At 40.4% G+C, this 13,086-nt stretch overlaps 2 protein-coding genes across 8 annotated transcripts in view; one reads left to right on the top strand and one right to left on the bottom strand.

Annotated features, from left to right (window-relative positions):
• The window catches only part of ankhd1 (ankyrin repeat and KH domain containing 1), a 145,481-nt gene extending 140,622 nt beyond the window's left edge, over positions 1-4,859 (bottom strand). For 3 of the 7 annotated variants that reach the window (XM_055643106.1, XM_055643107.1, XM_055643109.1), the window contains exon 1: positions 4,433-4,859. In XM_055643106.1, coding sequence (XP_055499081.1) covers positions 4,433-4,618 — 186 coding nt within the window. In that variant the 5' untranslated portion in view covers positions 4,619-4,859. The remainder of the gene's footprint in view (positions 1-4,432) is intronic. The other 4 variants (XM_055643110.1, XM_055643108.1, XM_055643112.1 and 1 more) reach the window with 2 other exon arrangements.
• pfdn1 (prefoldin subunit 1) overlaps positions 1-13,086 on the top strand; it is a 374,815-nt gene that overhangs the window by 87,542 nt on the left and 274,187 nt on the right. The gene's annotated exons all lie outside the window — the stretch shown is intronic.

Genomic DNA, 13,086 nt, shown 5'->3' with positions numbered 1-13,086 from the left:
GCACCGAAAAATACAGATTCTACCATTAAAAAATGCTCAAGAGAGGCGCAACAACATTTAAAAGACATTTGGACATGTACATGAATAGGAAAGGTTTAGAGGGATATGGGCCTAACCCAAACAAATTTGGTTAGATGGGCACCTGGTTCGGCATGGATAAATTGAGACGTAGGACCCGCTTCTATCTTGCGTTACTCTTCGAATATAAGAATACAATTATACAGAGATGGAAAATTAAAGAGATGCAGGTATGTAGTTTAATTGGCCTCTGTAAATTGCCCCTATTGTGTGGGATAATATAGAACAAGCGTAAGGATGATTGTTGTTGGACGTGGAGTCGGTGAGCCGAAGAGCCTGTTTTTGCACTGTATTACTAGATTAATACAGTTGGTCAGTGTTTCTGCTGCTACTCACAGCCCAACTGCTGGAAGCAACAAAGTTCAATTATTTTTGCACAACTAACATAAAACATATATTAAGGTCTTCACAAAAGATTCAAAAGGAATCTTCATTAAAAAGATATTGGGAAGTGTTCAAAATTTTTATCAATAAGATAGACTCAGCCAGAGAAAAATTTTAATGTATGGGACCGAAAACCACAAGCGAGGCAGCTCAAGACCAAAGCAATGGAAGCAAAAATATACGTTTAAGAAAGAACTGCAGATGCAGGAAAAATCAAAGGTAGACGCATCAGAGCTAGAATTCTTCAGTGCTAAAGGAAACAAATCTAGAAAACATTCCAAGTACTTAATTAAGAAAAATATTTAGATGAGAGTTTGGATTTAAAGACATTGGAAGCACTAGAGGCCACTGTAGCATGGCAAGAGTAAAGGCATGATTTTCTAGAGAAAAACTGAAAAGGGCAAGAAAAAGCTGAAGCTCATACAGCGTCAACAATGGGAGGACGGTCTGCAGAGCACTGGAACATTAGTGTTTAAAGGACCCTTTCGGCAACAGTGAGCTGTAGCGGTGACAGAGAGAACCACTGTCATAAAGATAGAGAGTCTTTGTAATGAAGAGGATTATGGGAGTCAGAAATGTTTTTCAGTGTTAAAGAATATGATAAAACTGCTTGATTAAGGTCTGTGCAGAAAATCAATAGTAAGAGTTCCAAGTTGTAACAGGAAATAAAGATAATAATTTTGATTTTCCCAATATGCAAATGAAGGAAATTGCAACAAATCCAAAGGAGGAATTGCACCTCAAATCAACCAGTAAAGGGACTAGAGATGTTGAACACAAGACCCTGCATACACGGAATACATATATGGAATTCCCTCTTCAAATAGTTCCCAATTAGTGTATTTACGAGAAAGAGATGACCAAGGACAATTTGCAGAAGACTCCAATGATAATACTTTAGCTGATAAAGCTATAATCTGGAAAAGCACTGGGTATGATGCTCCCAGAGCCAAGAAGACTGAGCAAAATTAGTGAAGAGTTGGAAAAAGATGATATGATTGACTGTAGGAAGGCTGAAGTTGGATTACATTGTAATTGTAACGTGTCCATTTCGACATTGATTAGAGCTGCTTAACGTGTAAAGATTAAAACATTCAACAAAAAGCACCTTAGGACATCAACATATTACAACCAATAGAGTACTTTGAAATACCAGCACTATTGTAATGCTGAAAACATGACAGCTAACTTGCATTAAGCAAGTTCCTGCCAGCAACCATACGGTAATATATTTTTTAGTTTTAGTGACGTATGTCACAGGACAGAACAAATATGGGAGGTATATATCTACCCAGGAAGACAGAATTCTTCATGAGCTCATGCAAAACATACTTTATTTTAAATCTTTATCCAGAAGACAGCAATGCCAACCATGCAGCTCTCAAAAGAAATCCCTTTGGGCGACCCCAAATTCTAAAACTATCACTTAGATCTAGTTTCCCCCAGAAGTGAAAATACTCACAGCATCATTGCTGGCAATCTTCACAGAATCTTTTGTTTGAAAAACAATCAGAATCTTCTGAACTCCAATAAATATACAGCCAACTTTTTCCAACCTTTCCTCACAGGGGAACCCTTCTCCCTGGGAATTAAATCAACAAACCTTCTCTCATCCACTGTTGAAGCCATGCATGATTCTCCGAGTCTGAAGTAAGAGTGTCACCAAATGAAACACAGCTGGTACAAAATTGAAAAAATATGACCACAAATATGTTAGATGCAAGTCAGGGATACAACAATACTTTTAACAACTTGGGTGATGAAAGGGATTTCCTTTGCAAGGGCAGAGATTGTGGATGTTTTTTTTGCTCCCCAGATAAAAATAAAACTGATGGTCAATCTGCAAGAAACAAATACATCATTTAAGATAAAGTAATTAGCAAGCGAGCCTAGGTTACATGAACCAGGAATGGATGTTGTGAAATTCAAAGGAAAGGAGTTAAAGAATATAAAGTTAAGTCTCATGGACAAAAACCTGGAAGGATGGGCAGAACTACAATAGAAATCAGGGATCATGAGAATCATTTTTGCATGGAACACATGGGAGAGAAAAAAATCCAGCTAAGAGACTGGGAGAGAAGGTTTGGTGATAAAAGTGATGGTTTCAACCAAAATGCCAACTAGAGGTGAACCATCATATGTTGGGAACCCAAGCTTACACGTGGAACTTGGGAAGTTGTAGGAAGTGAAGGAGTGTCTGAATAGAACCATGCCTGTAGAACCACAACAATACAAATATGAGGAGCCAGTCAATGCAGAATTTGAGGAGGATTGAGTTCTTGATATAAAGAAGCCAGATCAACCTAGTGCTCCATTTGGCCACCCTGCCAAGTAACAAATCGGTCAACCAAAGAATTCCAACTAGTTTCTTCCTTGCAAAGATTAAACCAGTTTGGTAAAGCAAAATTTAAGCCACAGAAATGATGATCATGCTATTAGTTGATACAATTAAAACATGGCAAAACTCCAACCAAATTTTACTGACAAACATAATCTTGTAATCCTAACCAGCAGATCATTTCTGCACAACTTACCTTTACGTTTCGATACTTCAAGAACAATACATAATCCAATGTCAATCCAGAATAAATTAATTGTGTCTTCCTTGCCCACCACCCAGTTTCAGTACATTAGATCAAATCAGCCAAGAATGTGATAATAAACATTTATTCAGCTTAATTCTGAACACTTTAAAACCACCATCTTTCCTTTTCAGCACCAAAATCTGTTAATTCTAACCCCAGGCCATTATAAAGATCCATATGTTAACCATGACATACTCCAGTAATTCTTTACCTCGATCTTAAGATATCTAATATTTCTATTTGCCCTAATACCTCACTGAAGATTTTGATAATTTGGTTTCTCTACATAAAATGTGCAAAAACACTGCATCACGTTGCTGTATTGACAAACAAACTTAAAGCAAAAAGTAAATACTGTTAAAATCTCCCCTCCCTGCACCCTAAACTAAAATATGAAAAAAATAGAACCGGGATTTTTTTTGCCAATTGGTCTACTTGTTCCAATAGTCATACATCAACATAGCAAGCATCATCTCTCCGCATTTCGGCGAAACCAGGCCCGTCAGCTCATCTGGTAATGCATCAAAATCAATCTGGAACCGTAATTGAGATGAACTACAATCATATCCGTTCTATGAGCTTACACCATGTGACGAAACCCTCAAGACTAGATTTGTGTAGGCAGGGATACCATTCAATGGTTGTAGGCCTACCATACATAGTTCCTTATGTTCGACGCTTCCTAACGTAAAAGGGAATAATATGGTACCTTCCAACTTCGTCTGTAGTCGGACATACGCAGGCGAAACACATTCACAGAAAATGGGACTGAAATTTTAATGAGTAAATATATTGTGTAGAAAATGATATCATAATTAATGCGATCCCATTGTAGGAAGTGTCAAATGCAGCGGCTTTTGTTGATTGTACCTACGTTGATTGTAATTCGAAAGAGGTTAGAGGCTTCAGGACAATTCAGGCCTGAACTAGTTTCTTGATTCCAAAAAAAAACCCCAAGGAGCCAGGACGACCGTGTAGAAAGCTGGGAGTTGTAGTTCAACCTTGCTTCTCCTACAATTCCCTTTCAAACTCCAAGTCACCTTTTAAACTACACATCCCAGGAGCAAGAGAGGCCGCCGCGCAGGCGTAATCGGCCCTTTGGCTCCTCTTTCCACCCTCCCTCCCCTCACCAAAAACCAAACCCCAACCCCCACCTTGGCCTAGCGCTTCTCCCAGCTCCGCGATCGAGCCTCGGCTTCATACTACAAATTTAGGCCCGGATTTGTGCGCACCGCCATTGATGCACAGCCCTCGGGCCTACTCTTGGATGGAGGGGAAATGGTGGGGAGGGAGTACGGTTGGGAGGGGGAGATTTAACCCCTCAAAATGATAGAGTAAAGAGCGGGTGTCGTTGAGTGGCGACGTGAAGCAAGGGGTCACTTTACCTCAGAAACCTCATCCTCTTCGCTCCCAGAGAGCACAGCCAGTTTGAAATCCAGGCGATCTCCGGGAGTCGGCTCTAAAATACGAACTTTAGTGCTGACGGCAGCGGTCACAGAATCTATCTCGTCCTCAAAGCCGTCTGTCATCGTGTCCAGCGCTCGGTTCTCCGCTATCACTTCATTCTGCATATTCTTCGCGCTCTATCCTTACCGTGTCGGGCGCCTCTGAGTCTAAGTAGAAGCTGCGTTTTATTATTAATTTTTTTTGTGTTTGAGTCTTTTCTGGTGGTAAAGTTTGACTTCAGCTACTACCAGCGAAAGCCCCCGCGCCTCTCTCACACACACTAGGCCCCGCGAATATTAGTCCACCCGAACCATTAACTTCTGTGCGCCTGCTCCGACTAACTTGATGGCTTCACATCCGGCCCCCCTTGTGATCCCGCCCCTCCCGGAACGCTCGATGCTGATTGGTGGGAAGGTACAACTGACATTCCGTTACGTAGTGTAATGGCGACAGACAGGCCATGCGATTGGCCGGGGCGACTGTCAATCTAATAATCTAGCGGGCTCGCATCAAGTTCGGTTGCACGGCAATGTCTTCTACAAAGGAACCCGGATGGGCGATGGATTTTTTTTTGGGGTGCACGCCTTGTGTGGGACAAAGATTAATTTATACAGCTGGATTATTACCTGTCCACTTCATACATCTTATTATATACGCCCTTGGGTGGAATAGATTTTAGTTTCCCTATTGTGTTTTACTTTGAGATTTGACCCCCACACCACACACACAATTACCTTTATCGCTGGGGTCAGCAGCAGTTGCAGTGTCCAGAGTTAAGACAAACCACGCTCCCTTTTTAAAATAAACTATCCCAGATTGCGCAATAGCGTATCCCACCCCATAGGGGAGCTCTAAGTGATTTAACATTCTTCAAAGCTGCTCCGAAATGCGCCACAGGAAGTCATGGCTGAAGTGTACCTTTTTTTATCCCGTTTTTTTAAAAATATATCTGTCACAGTACAAACAGTGGCCAGTGATGTTCTTTGAAATAGATTGCCGGATATCCAGCCCATAACTGATAAACCGTCTGTAAGTTTTTAAAGGCATAATCAAGCATAAAAGGTATTCATAAATGCATCAAATGAAGCACGATATAGGTAAAACTATAGTTACAACGAAGATAGACCCAAGAAGCTGGAGTAACAGAGCGGGTCAGGCAGCATCTCTGGAGAAAAGGGTACTCAATTAGATGTATTTTGGCTTGACCAAATAGGTGTGGTGTATACAGAATGTCGGTGGCTGCACCTTACAAAAACTGAGGTTTATTTAGTCTTCTCTTTGGTAGTCTCTTGGGATTGAGGATGATGTACTTTCACTCTAAATGGATTGTGAGGTGGCAGATGAGGCTAATGTGCAATTTGCAAACTCTGCCAGATGAAGTCAGGTATTCGACAAGGGAGGCGGGGTGGGTAGTTAGACATGTTGCGATCCACCCACCATTTGTGCAGGGCCTGTGTCTACTCTCAACAGATCGTTTTAATGCATTCATTCATTTTGAAGGCCAAGGCTTGCCTCCCAGTCGTGGAGTAAATATTAGAATTTTTCAAGGAGACATTTTCATGTCTGCCCAGTTATAAACTTCTGAATAAAGTGCTCTTTTTGGGAGTATGTTGTCAGGATGTGAAAACATAGCCTATCCATCAGAGCTAACATAGTAGTTAGACCCCCAAAGCTAGAATGTCAGACTTGGAGATGATATTAACAGTTGTTTGCCTTTTCTGTCAGTGGATCTGGGGATTTTGCAGACAATTTCGGTACCTATCCAGTCTTTTGCCATAACTGATCGTTTGAAGAAGGGTCTCGGCACCAAACGTCACCCATTCCTTCTCTCCAGAGATGCTGCCTGTCCTGCTGTATTACTCCAGGATTATGTGTCTACCTTCAATTTAAACCAGCATCTGCAATTCTTTCCTACACATGGATAGATGATGGTTCAGTCAGGACCCTTCTTCAGACTGAAACGAGCCTGAAATGACATCTGTCCATGTTCTCAGTAGATGCTGCCTGACCCACATGGTTACGCCAGCTCTTTGTCTCTTCTTTTGTAAAACAGCATCTGCTGTTCCTTGTTTCTAAGGTGATGGTGAATTTTGTCATTGATTTTTACATTCACTGAAAGATGACTCCTGAGATATGTTAAATTATCCACCTTTCCCAGAGTCTTGATGTAGAATTGTATGGTCAAAGGGTAGTGTTCTTCAGCAAAGATAGGTTTGTTTTGTGAATGTTATGTTTAATAAGGCCTATTTGTTCATGCTTCAGTGAAAGTCAACAATAATTGAAATTGGCCTCCACAGATATGCGTTGCAAGTCAAAGCCTGACTTACAATGCATATCAGCAACAGCACAGCAACAGGCCTCTTGGTCCAACTCGTCTATGCCGACAAGATGCCCATCTAAGTTAGTTCCATTTTCCTGCATTTGACCCATATCCATCTAAACCTTTCCTACCCATGTACCTATGTAAATATCTTTCAAATGTTATTTGTACCTACCTCAACCCACTTCCTCTGGCATTTCATTTCATATATGTATCGCCCCATGTGTGAAAGAGTTGTCTGTCAGATTCCTATTAAAGTGCTTTGTATACATAGCAACTTAACGGTGGAAGTTGGGTTGATCTTGGCCCCGATCCCTTTATCTTCACAAGATACTTCAGGAACATATCCAAAACATAACCGTGAGTCATATAAATTGATATTAACTTGGATATTAAGCAGACTGAGGTTGTTAAAGATGCAGGTAGAGGAACCATTTTCCACTTTGGAATGGAATTGAGATTTAGGAGCCTAGACACCTGAGGGCATGTTTATAATATGTGACAGAGGACATTTGGAATTCTTAAGATGCCTGAGCTGGAGGAATTGAGTAAGGCTAGTCAAGATTACAGAAATAAATACATGCAAGCAGGAATTAATTTTAATCCTATTTTAATAGTTGCAAAATCAGATGGGGTTTTGAATTTTATTACAGAATACAAAATATAATGAAGTGCTTAATAGCGCCTTTTAAGACATCAGTTGTGTACTTAAGCTGTCCATAGCAGATTCATAAGGTACTGACTTGGTACTGAAAATAAATAAACATGAATACTAAAAAAAAATGTTTAATGCGTTTTCTTTGTTTAAAAATGCAGGTTGTTGTAGAGCAGAGAGATCTAGGAGTACAGGTACACAGTTCCCCGAAAATGGTAGATAAGGTGGTAAAGAAGGCTTTGGTACATTGGCCTTCATCAGTCAGGCATTGAGTATAGAAGTTAGGACATTAAGTTACAGTTGTACAAGACATTGATGAAGCCACATTTGGAGCATCGTATTCAGTTTTGGTTACCCTGCAATAGGAAGGATGTCATTAAGCTGGAAAGAGTGCAGAGAAAATTTAGAAGGATGTTACCAGGACTCCAGGGCCTGAGCTATAGGGAGAGGGCGACATAATGGTGCAGTGCCAGAGACCCAGGTTTGATCCTCATTACGTGGGCTGTCTGAGTTTGTACATTCTCCCTGTGACTGTGTGGGTTTTCTCTGGATGCTCCGGTATCCTCCTACACTATAAAGACATACAGGTTTGTAGGCTAATTTGATTCTGTAAATTGTAAATTGTCCTTTATGTGCAGGATAGTGCCAGTGTGTGGAGTGATTGCTGGTCGGTGCGGATTCAGTGGGCCGAAGAGCCTGCGTCCATCATGTAAACATAGAAAAATGGGTGCAGGAGTAAGCCATTTGGCCTTTTGAGCCAGCACCACCATTCAATATGATCATGGCTGATCATCTAAAATCAGTACCCCGTCCCTGCTTTTTCCCCATATCCCATGATTCCTTTAGCCTGTCAAATCATTTAAGAATTTTATATGTTTCTATAAGATCCCCTCTCATCCTTCTAAATTCCAGTGAATTCAAGCCCAGTCGACCCATTCTTTCATCTCAAAAGTAAAGTCTAAAGAGAGATTAGGCAAGCTACGACTCTATTACTTGAAACAAAAGAGGTTAAGAGATGATCTTATGGAGGTGTATAAAATCATGAGGGGAGTGCACAGAGTTATTTACCCAAAGTAGGTGAATCAAGAATCAGAGGACATAGGTTTAAGGTGGGAGGGAAAAGATTTAATAGGAACCCGAAAGGCAACCTTTTCACTTTGAGGATAATGGATATATGGAATGACTTGCCAGAGGAGGTAGGTGAGGCAGGTACAATAACAACATTTAAAAGATATTTGAACAGGGACATGGATAGGATACAGGGAGCTATTGACCGAAGGCGGGTAAATGGGACCAATTTAGATGGGGCATCTAGGTTGGCATGGACGAGTTGGACTGAAGGGCTGTCCCCCTGCTGTATGATTCTATGATTAAACATGCAGCAAATTAATTTGGTGTGCAAAAAAAATGCTGCAAACTGTTAAAGTAAGAACAAAAAATAGAATGTTGTCATTTCCAAAGAAAGGACATTGACCTGAAATATTAGCATGCCTGTGCAGATGGAAGCAGGTTTTAGAACACAATGTTTCAAATTTATCAACAGACATATATGGTAATATTAATGCAGTTGTTGGGGATCATGACTGGATTTCATCTGATCAATTACAAAAGTGATGAAATAGAGCCCCACTATAATTATAGTATTTACTAACATTTATTCTGTGAGAGCTAGTGATAAAGGATATATGAAACTTACACTGTTTTACTGATCTGCTGTTTTGTCTGGAGGCACCCATACCTTTGTACTGTGGTCATTTTCTAGTTTGAGATGAAGGCAGTGGACCACTTTTGTTACCATTAGTTCCATTCACAGTGAATGCTCGTGCACTGAGGCCACTGGGCATTCTCTGTAACATCAAATGGTGCATAATATTATATTGATGAAACATTAGGAAAATGCTTCCATGCATACCTGGATGTAAATGGTGCAGCAAGCCTTAAACCGAAAGTTGAAACTCTGTGCTGCAGCAGCAGTCTCTTAGGCAGCTGACTGAGAGCCTATCTTAATCAAAGTATGTTTATGTTTCTATCTTAGAGATCTTCTCCTATCCACACCCCTTCACTTCATTGCCAATGTCCTTCAGACTCCCTCACTAATTATCTCACCTGTACATCATTAGGAGGATCACCTATCTGACCATCTCTATTCTCTTTAATCCACTCCATCTTGATCCTCACTTAGCCAGTACTTCTCCCAGACCCATTAGTCTCAATCCATTCTCTGACCAACCATCCTTCCAGATTACTTTCTTTCTCGAATTCAACAGCATCACCAGCCCTACAATTCCTTTTCTGCCTCTGTGGTCTGGACACCAGCAGTGAACAAGGATGTGAAACATTTGCAGTTTTCCATTCCTCAAGTTCCACCTCTGAATGGGGTTGGAAGACTATGGCTAGGGCCTCTGCTATTTCCTTCCTTCATTCCATCATCAACTAATATGCCTCCCATCTCAATTCAGTGTTTTATCAACTATGTTTGGCAAGGCTGTTGGGCTATCTAGCCTTCACCTTCTTGTGAATTTTTGGAATCTCATTGGCACCTCCCATTACTGAGAATCCAGGAGCACTTTGTTCCTTGGTGAAATCAGATATGGAAGTGCTCATATCTGACAATATCCTGGCCATTCCCACTGCCTCCAGAAGAAAATTTCATTTTTGGTTTCTGGTCAGCCTCTCTTCTTGTCTTAAAACCTTTTACTGTTAACATGCATATGGAATATTTATCGATTTATTTTTATGTTTGTTGCCCATCTTTCCTCATGCTCTGTTTTGTCTCTTATTTCCTTTTGAACTTCCCCTCTGAACTTTATGCCACGTCCAATTCTCGCTTGTGTTAACCAAGCAGTTCTCAAATGTTCTTCTTTCCTATTCAGTTTTATGTTCTATCTTTTTAATCGTCCATAGAATTCAGGCATTAATCCCCCTACCCTCTTCTTCGTGGGAATATACCTAGACTGAAGGGGAATTCTTGACATTGATTTAATTTTAATTAATCAAATTTTTTTTTGTCAGCTTTGGATTCCAATTTATCCCGGCTTCTTCTGTTCTCATCTGATTTAAATTGGCTGTTCTCCCAGTGAAAATACAGCATCAATGCTTTTGAAACTAAAGTAACCACTACAATTGGACCTGAAACATACTGATAATGCTTCAGAAACTCCATCGCACCTTGGTCCCACATTTCATTGCTATTCTGGTGTACATTTGGATATCTGACATCCCCCATTATTACTATTGCAATTTCCCAGCAAATTTGCCGTTTATCCTTCACGCTAGGCCAAGTCTTGTTACACGGCCTTTAATAGCACATTTTGTGTGATTACATACAAAAAGATATTTACAATCCGTTTAAAACTGGAGGGTGTGATATCTTGAGCCTGAATATATTTACCCTCAATATCCACAAATGAAATTTCTGCTCTAGATACTTTAAATGTGAATTATGTGTATGGGAACACTGGGATTTTTTTCAAATATTTTAATTTCAAAATCCCCAAGATTTATTTGAATAGGTCTATGTGAGATTAACCAACTAAGATGAACAAAGAAGGTTCTGATCTGAATGGCTTAATCCGACAGCAGACATGCATTTTAACTGTCCACATGAAATCCAATTATGTTACAATAAATTTGCCTATCTACCAGGGAGAAAGTAACTGACCTTTACAACCACAGTCTAAATTGTAAAATGCATGCTAGCCCAGGATTAAAATTACATTCTGATTGCTGCAGTGATTGCCTCTGCTATTGTACACTCATTGTTCATAACACTATTCATGATGATCCTACTTTGTCCTGTATCTAAACTAGCTATACAATTTTTCTGTTGTGAGTTATGTAACTCTGAATCCCTGTCCTATTATATTTTGACGGACTGCAGCTTTATTGAAAAATCTGAAATTCCAATAAGCATTAACAAAAAAATGACAAATAAACTTTTCAAATGGAGAAACTTCAAACAGTTTAGCAGCAAACAGCACGCCAACATCAAAGCTTTTCATTCTTAGTTAATATTTTTTTGTTATGCATTACACACCATCTACTGTACATTGATCAACAAACATCTGACTATAGAGATGAACACTGTTGGATATTTTATTGCATTACTCATTGTTTTGTGCCTCAGTAAATGGACAACCTTTGCTTCTTAATAATTTTAAAGATATTAAATGTAACTTACATTTTTCAAATAATGCTGCAAATAATAATACATTTCAACTGATAAACATCATTCCCAAATCTCTTCCAAATTAGCACAAGAACACGAGAAAGGAGCAGGAGAAGGCCACTAAGCCCCTCAAGCCTGCTCCACCATTCAAAATGATTATGGTTGACCTACGCTGCCCCTGGCTGCTATCTGTGCCAGTCCTCATAGTTCTCAATTCGTCAGTGCTTTATAAAGTCAAATCTACTGTCATTTTATTTACTCATAATTAACTTTCTCAGGTAGAGAACTCCAGCGATTCACCAACCTCTGCATAAAGAATTTTCCAAACATCGCCATTTTAAATGTAATTGTGTCCCCTCTTCTCTACCCTGTCAATCTTTCTCAGAATCTTGTACGTCTCAATAGTCACCTCTCATTCTTCTAAACTTCAAACAATACAGACCTAAGCTGCTTAGCCTCTCTTCATAGGACAGACCCCAAGTGAAGTCTGAAGAAGGGTCTCGACCTGAAACGTTACCCATTCCTTCTCTCCAGAGATGCTGCCTGTCCCGCTGAGTTACTCCAGCATTTTGTGTCTATCTTCGGTTTAAACCAGCATCTGCAGTTCCTTCCTACACATTAGGGTGAAGAATTTATTTTGGACTACCTCCACTGATACAATTTCCTTTTTATTAGGGAAGGGTACCAGAACTGTGGAGAATTGCTTCTGCACAAGTCAAGTCACTTTTATTTCTATAGCACATTTAAAAAACAACTCTCGTTGGCCAAAGTGCTTTACATTGGTGGAGGTACTAACATTGTACAACAGTGGTTCATAGATTAAGTACATACATAAATACATACACAGAGCCCTCACTCAGAGGACGTCAAGAAAAGCTTGAGAGTAAAGATGAGTTTTAAGTCTCGACTTAAAGGAGTCGATGGAGGGGGCAGATCTGATGGGAAGAGGGATACTGTTCCACAGTCTAGGAGCTGCAACCGCAAAGGCGCGGTCGCCCCTGAGCTTATGCCTAGACCGCGGGATATTTAGCAACCCCAAGTCGGCCGATCTGAGGGACCTGGAGGTGGTGTGGTAGGTGAGCAGACTTTTAATGTAGGTGGGGGCAAGCCCGTTGAGGGCTTTGTAGACATAAAGGAGGATCTTGAAATTTATTCGGAACCACACAGGGAGCCAGTGGAGAGAGGTAAGGATCGGGGTGATGTGGTCCCATTTTTTGGGTGCCCGTCAGGAGTCTCGCTGCAGTGTTTTGGACCAGTTGCAGGTGGGACAGGGAAGATTGGCTGATGCCAGTGTAAAGGGAGTTGCAGTAATCTAGGCGGGAGGAGATAAATGTGCGGATGATCTTTTCGAGTTCATCAAACTGGAGGAATTGTTTTATTTTCGCTATCGTCCGAAGCTGGAAGAAGCTAGCTTTTACCACGGCATTGACTTGTTTGTCAAATTTCAATG

Source organism: Leucoraja erinacea, chromosome 11, assembly GCF_028641065.1.
Source record: "Leucoraja erinacea ecotype New England chromosome 11, Leri_hhj_1, whole genome shotgun sequence".
Lineage (NCBI taxonomy): Eukaryota > Metazoa > Chordata > Chondrichthyes > Rajiformes > Rajidae > Leucoraja > Leucoraja erinaceus.
The sequence above is the reverse complement of the archived record's forward strand: the minus strand, read 5'-3'. Positions and strand labels throughout refer to the sequence as shown.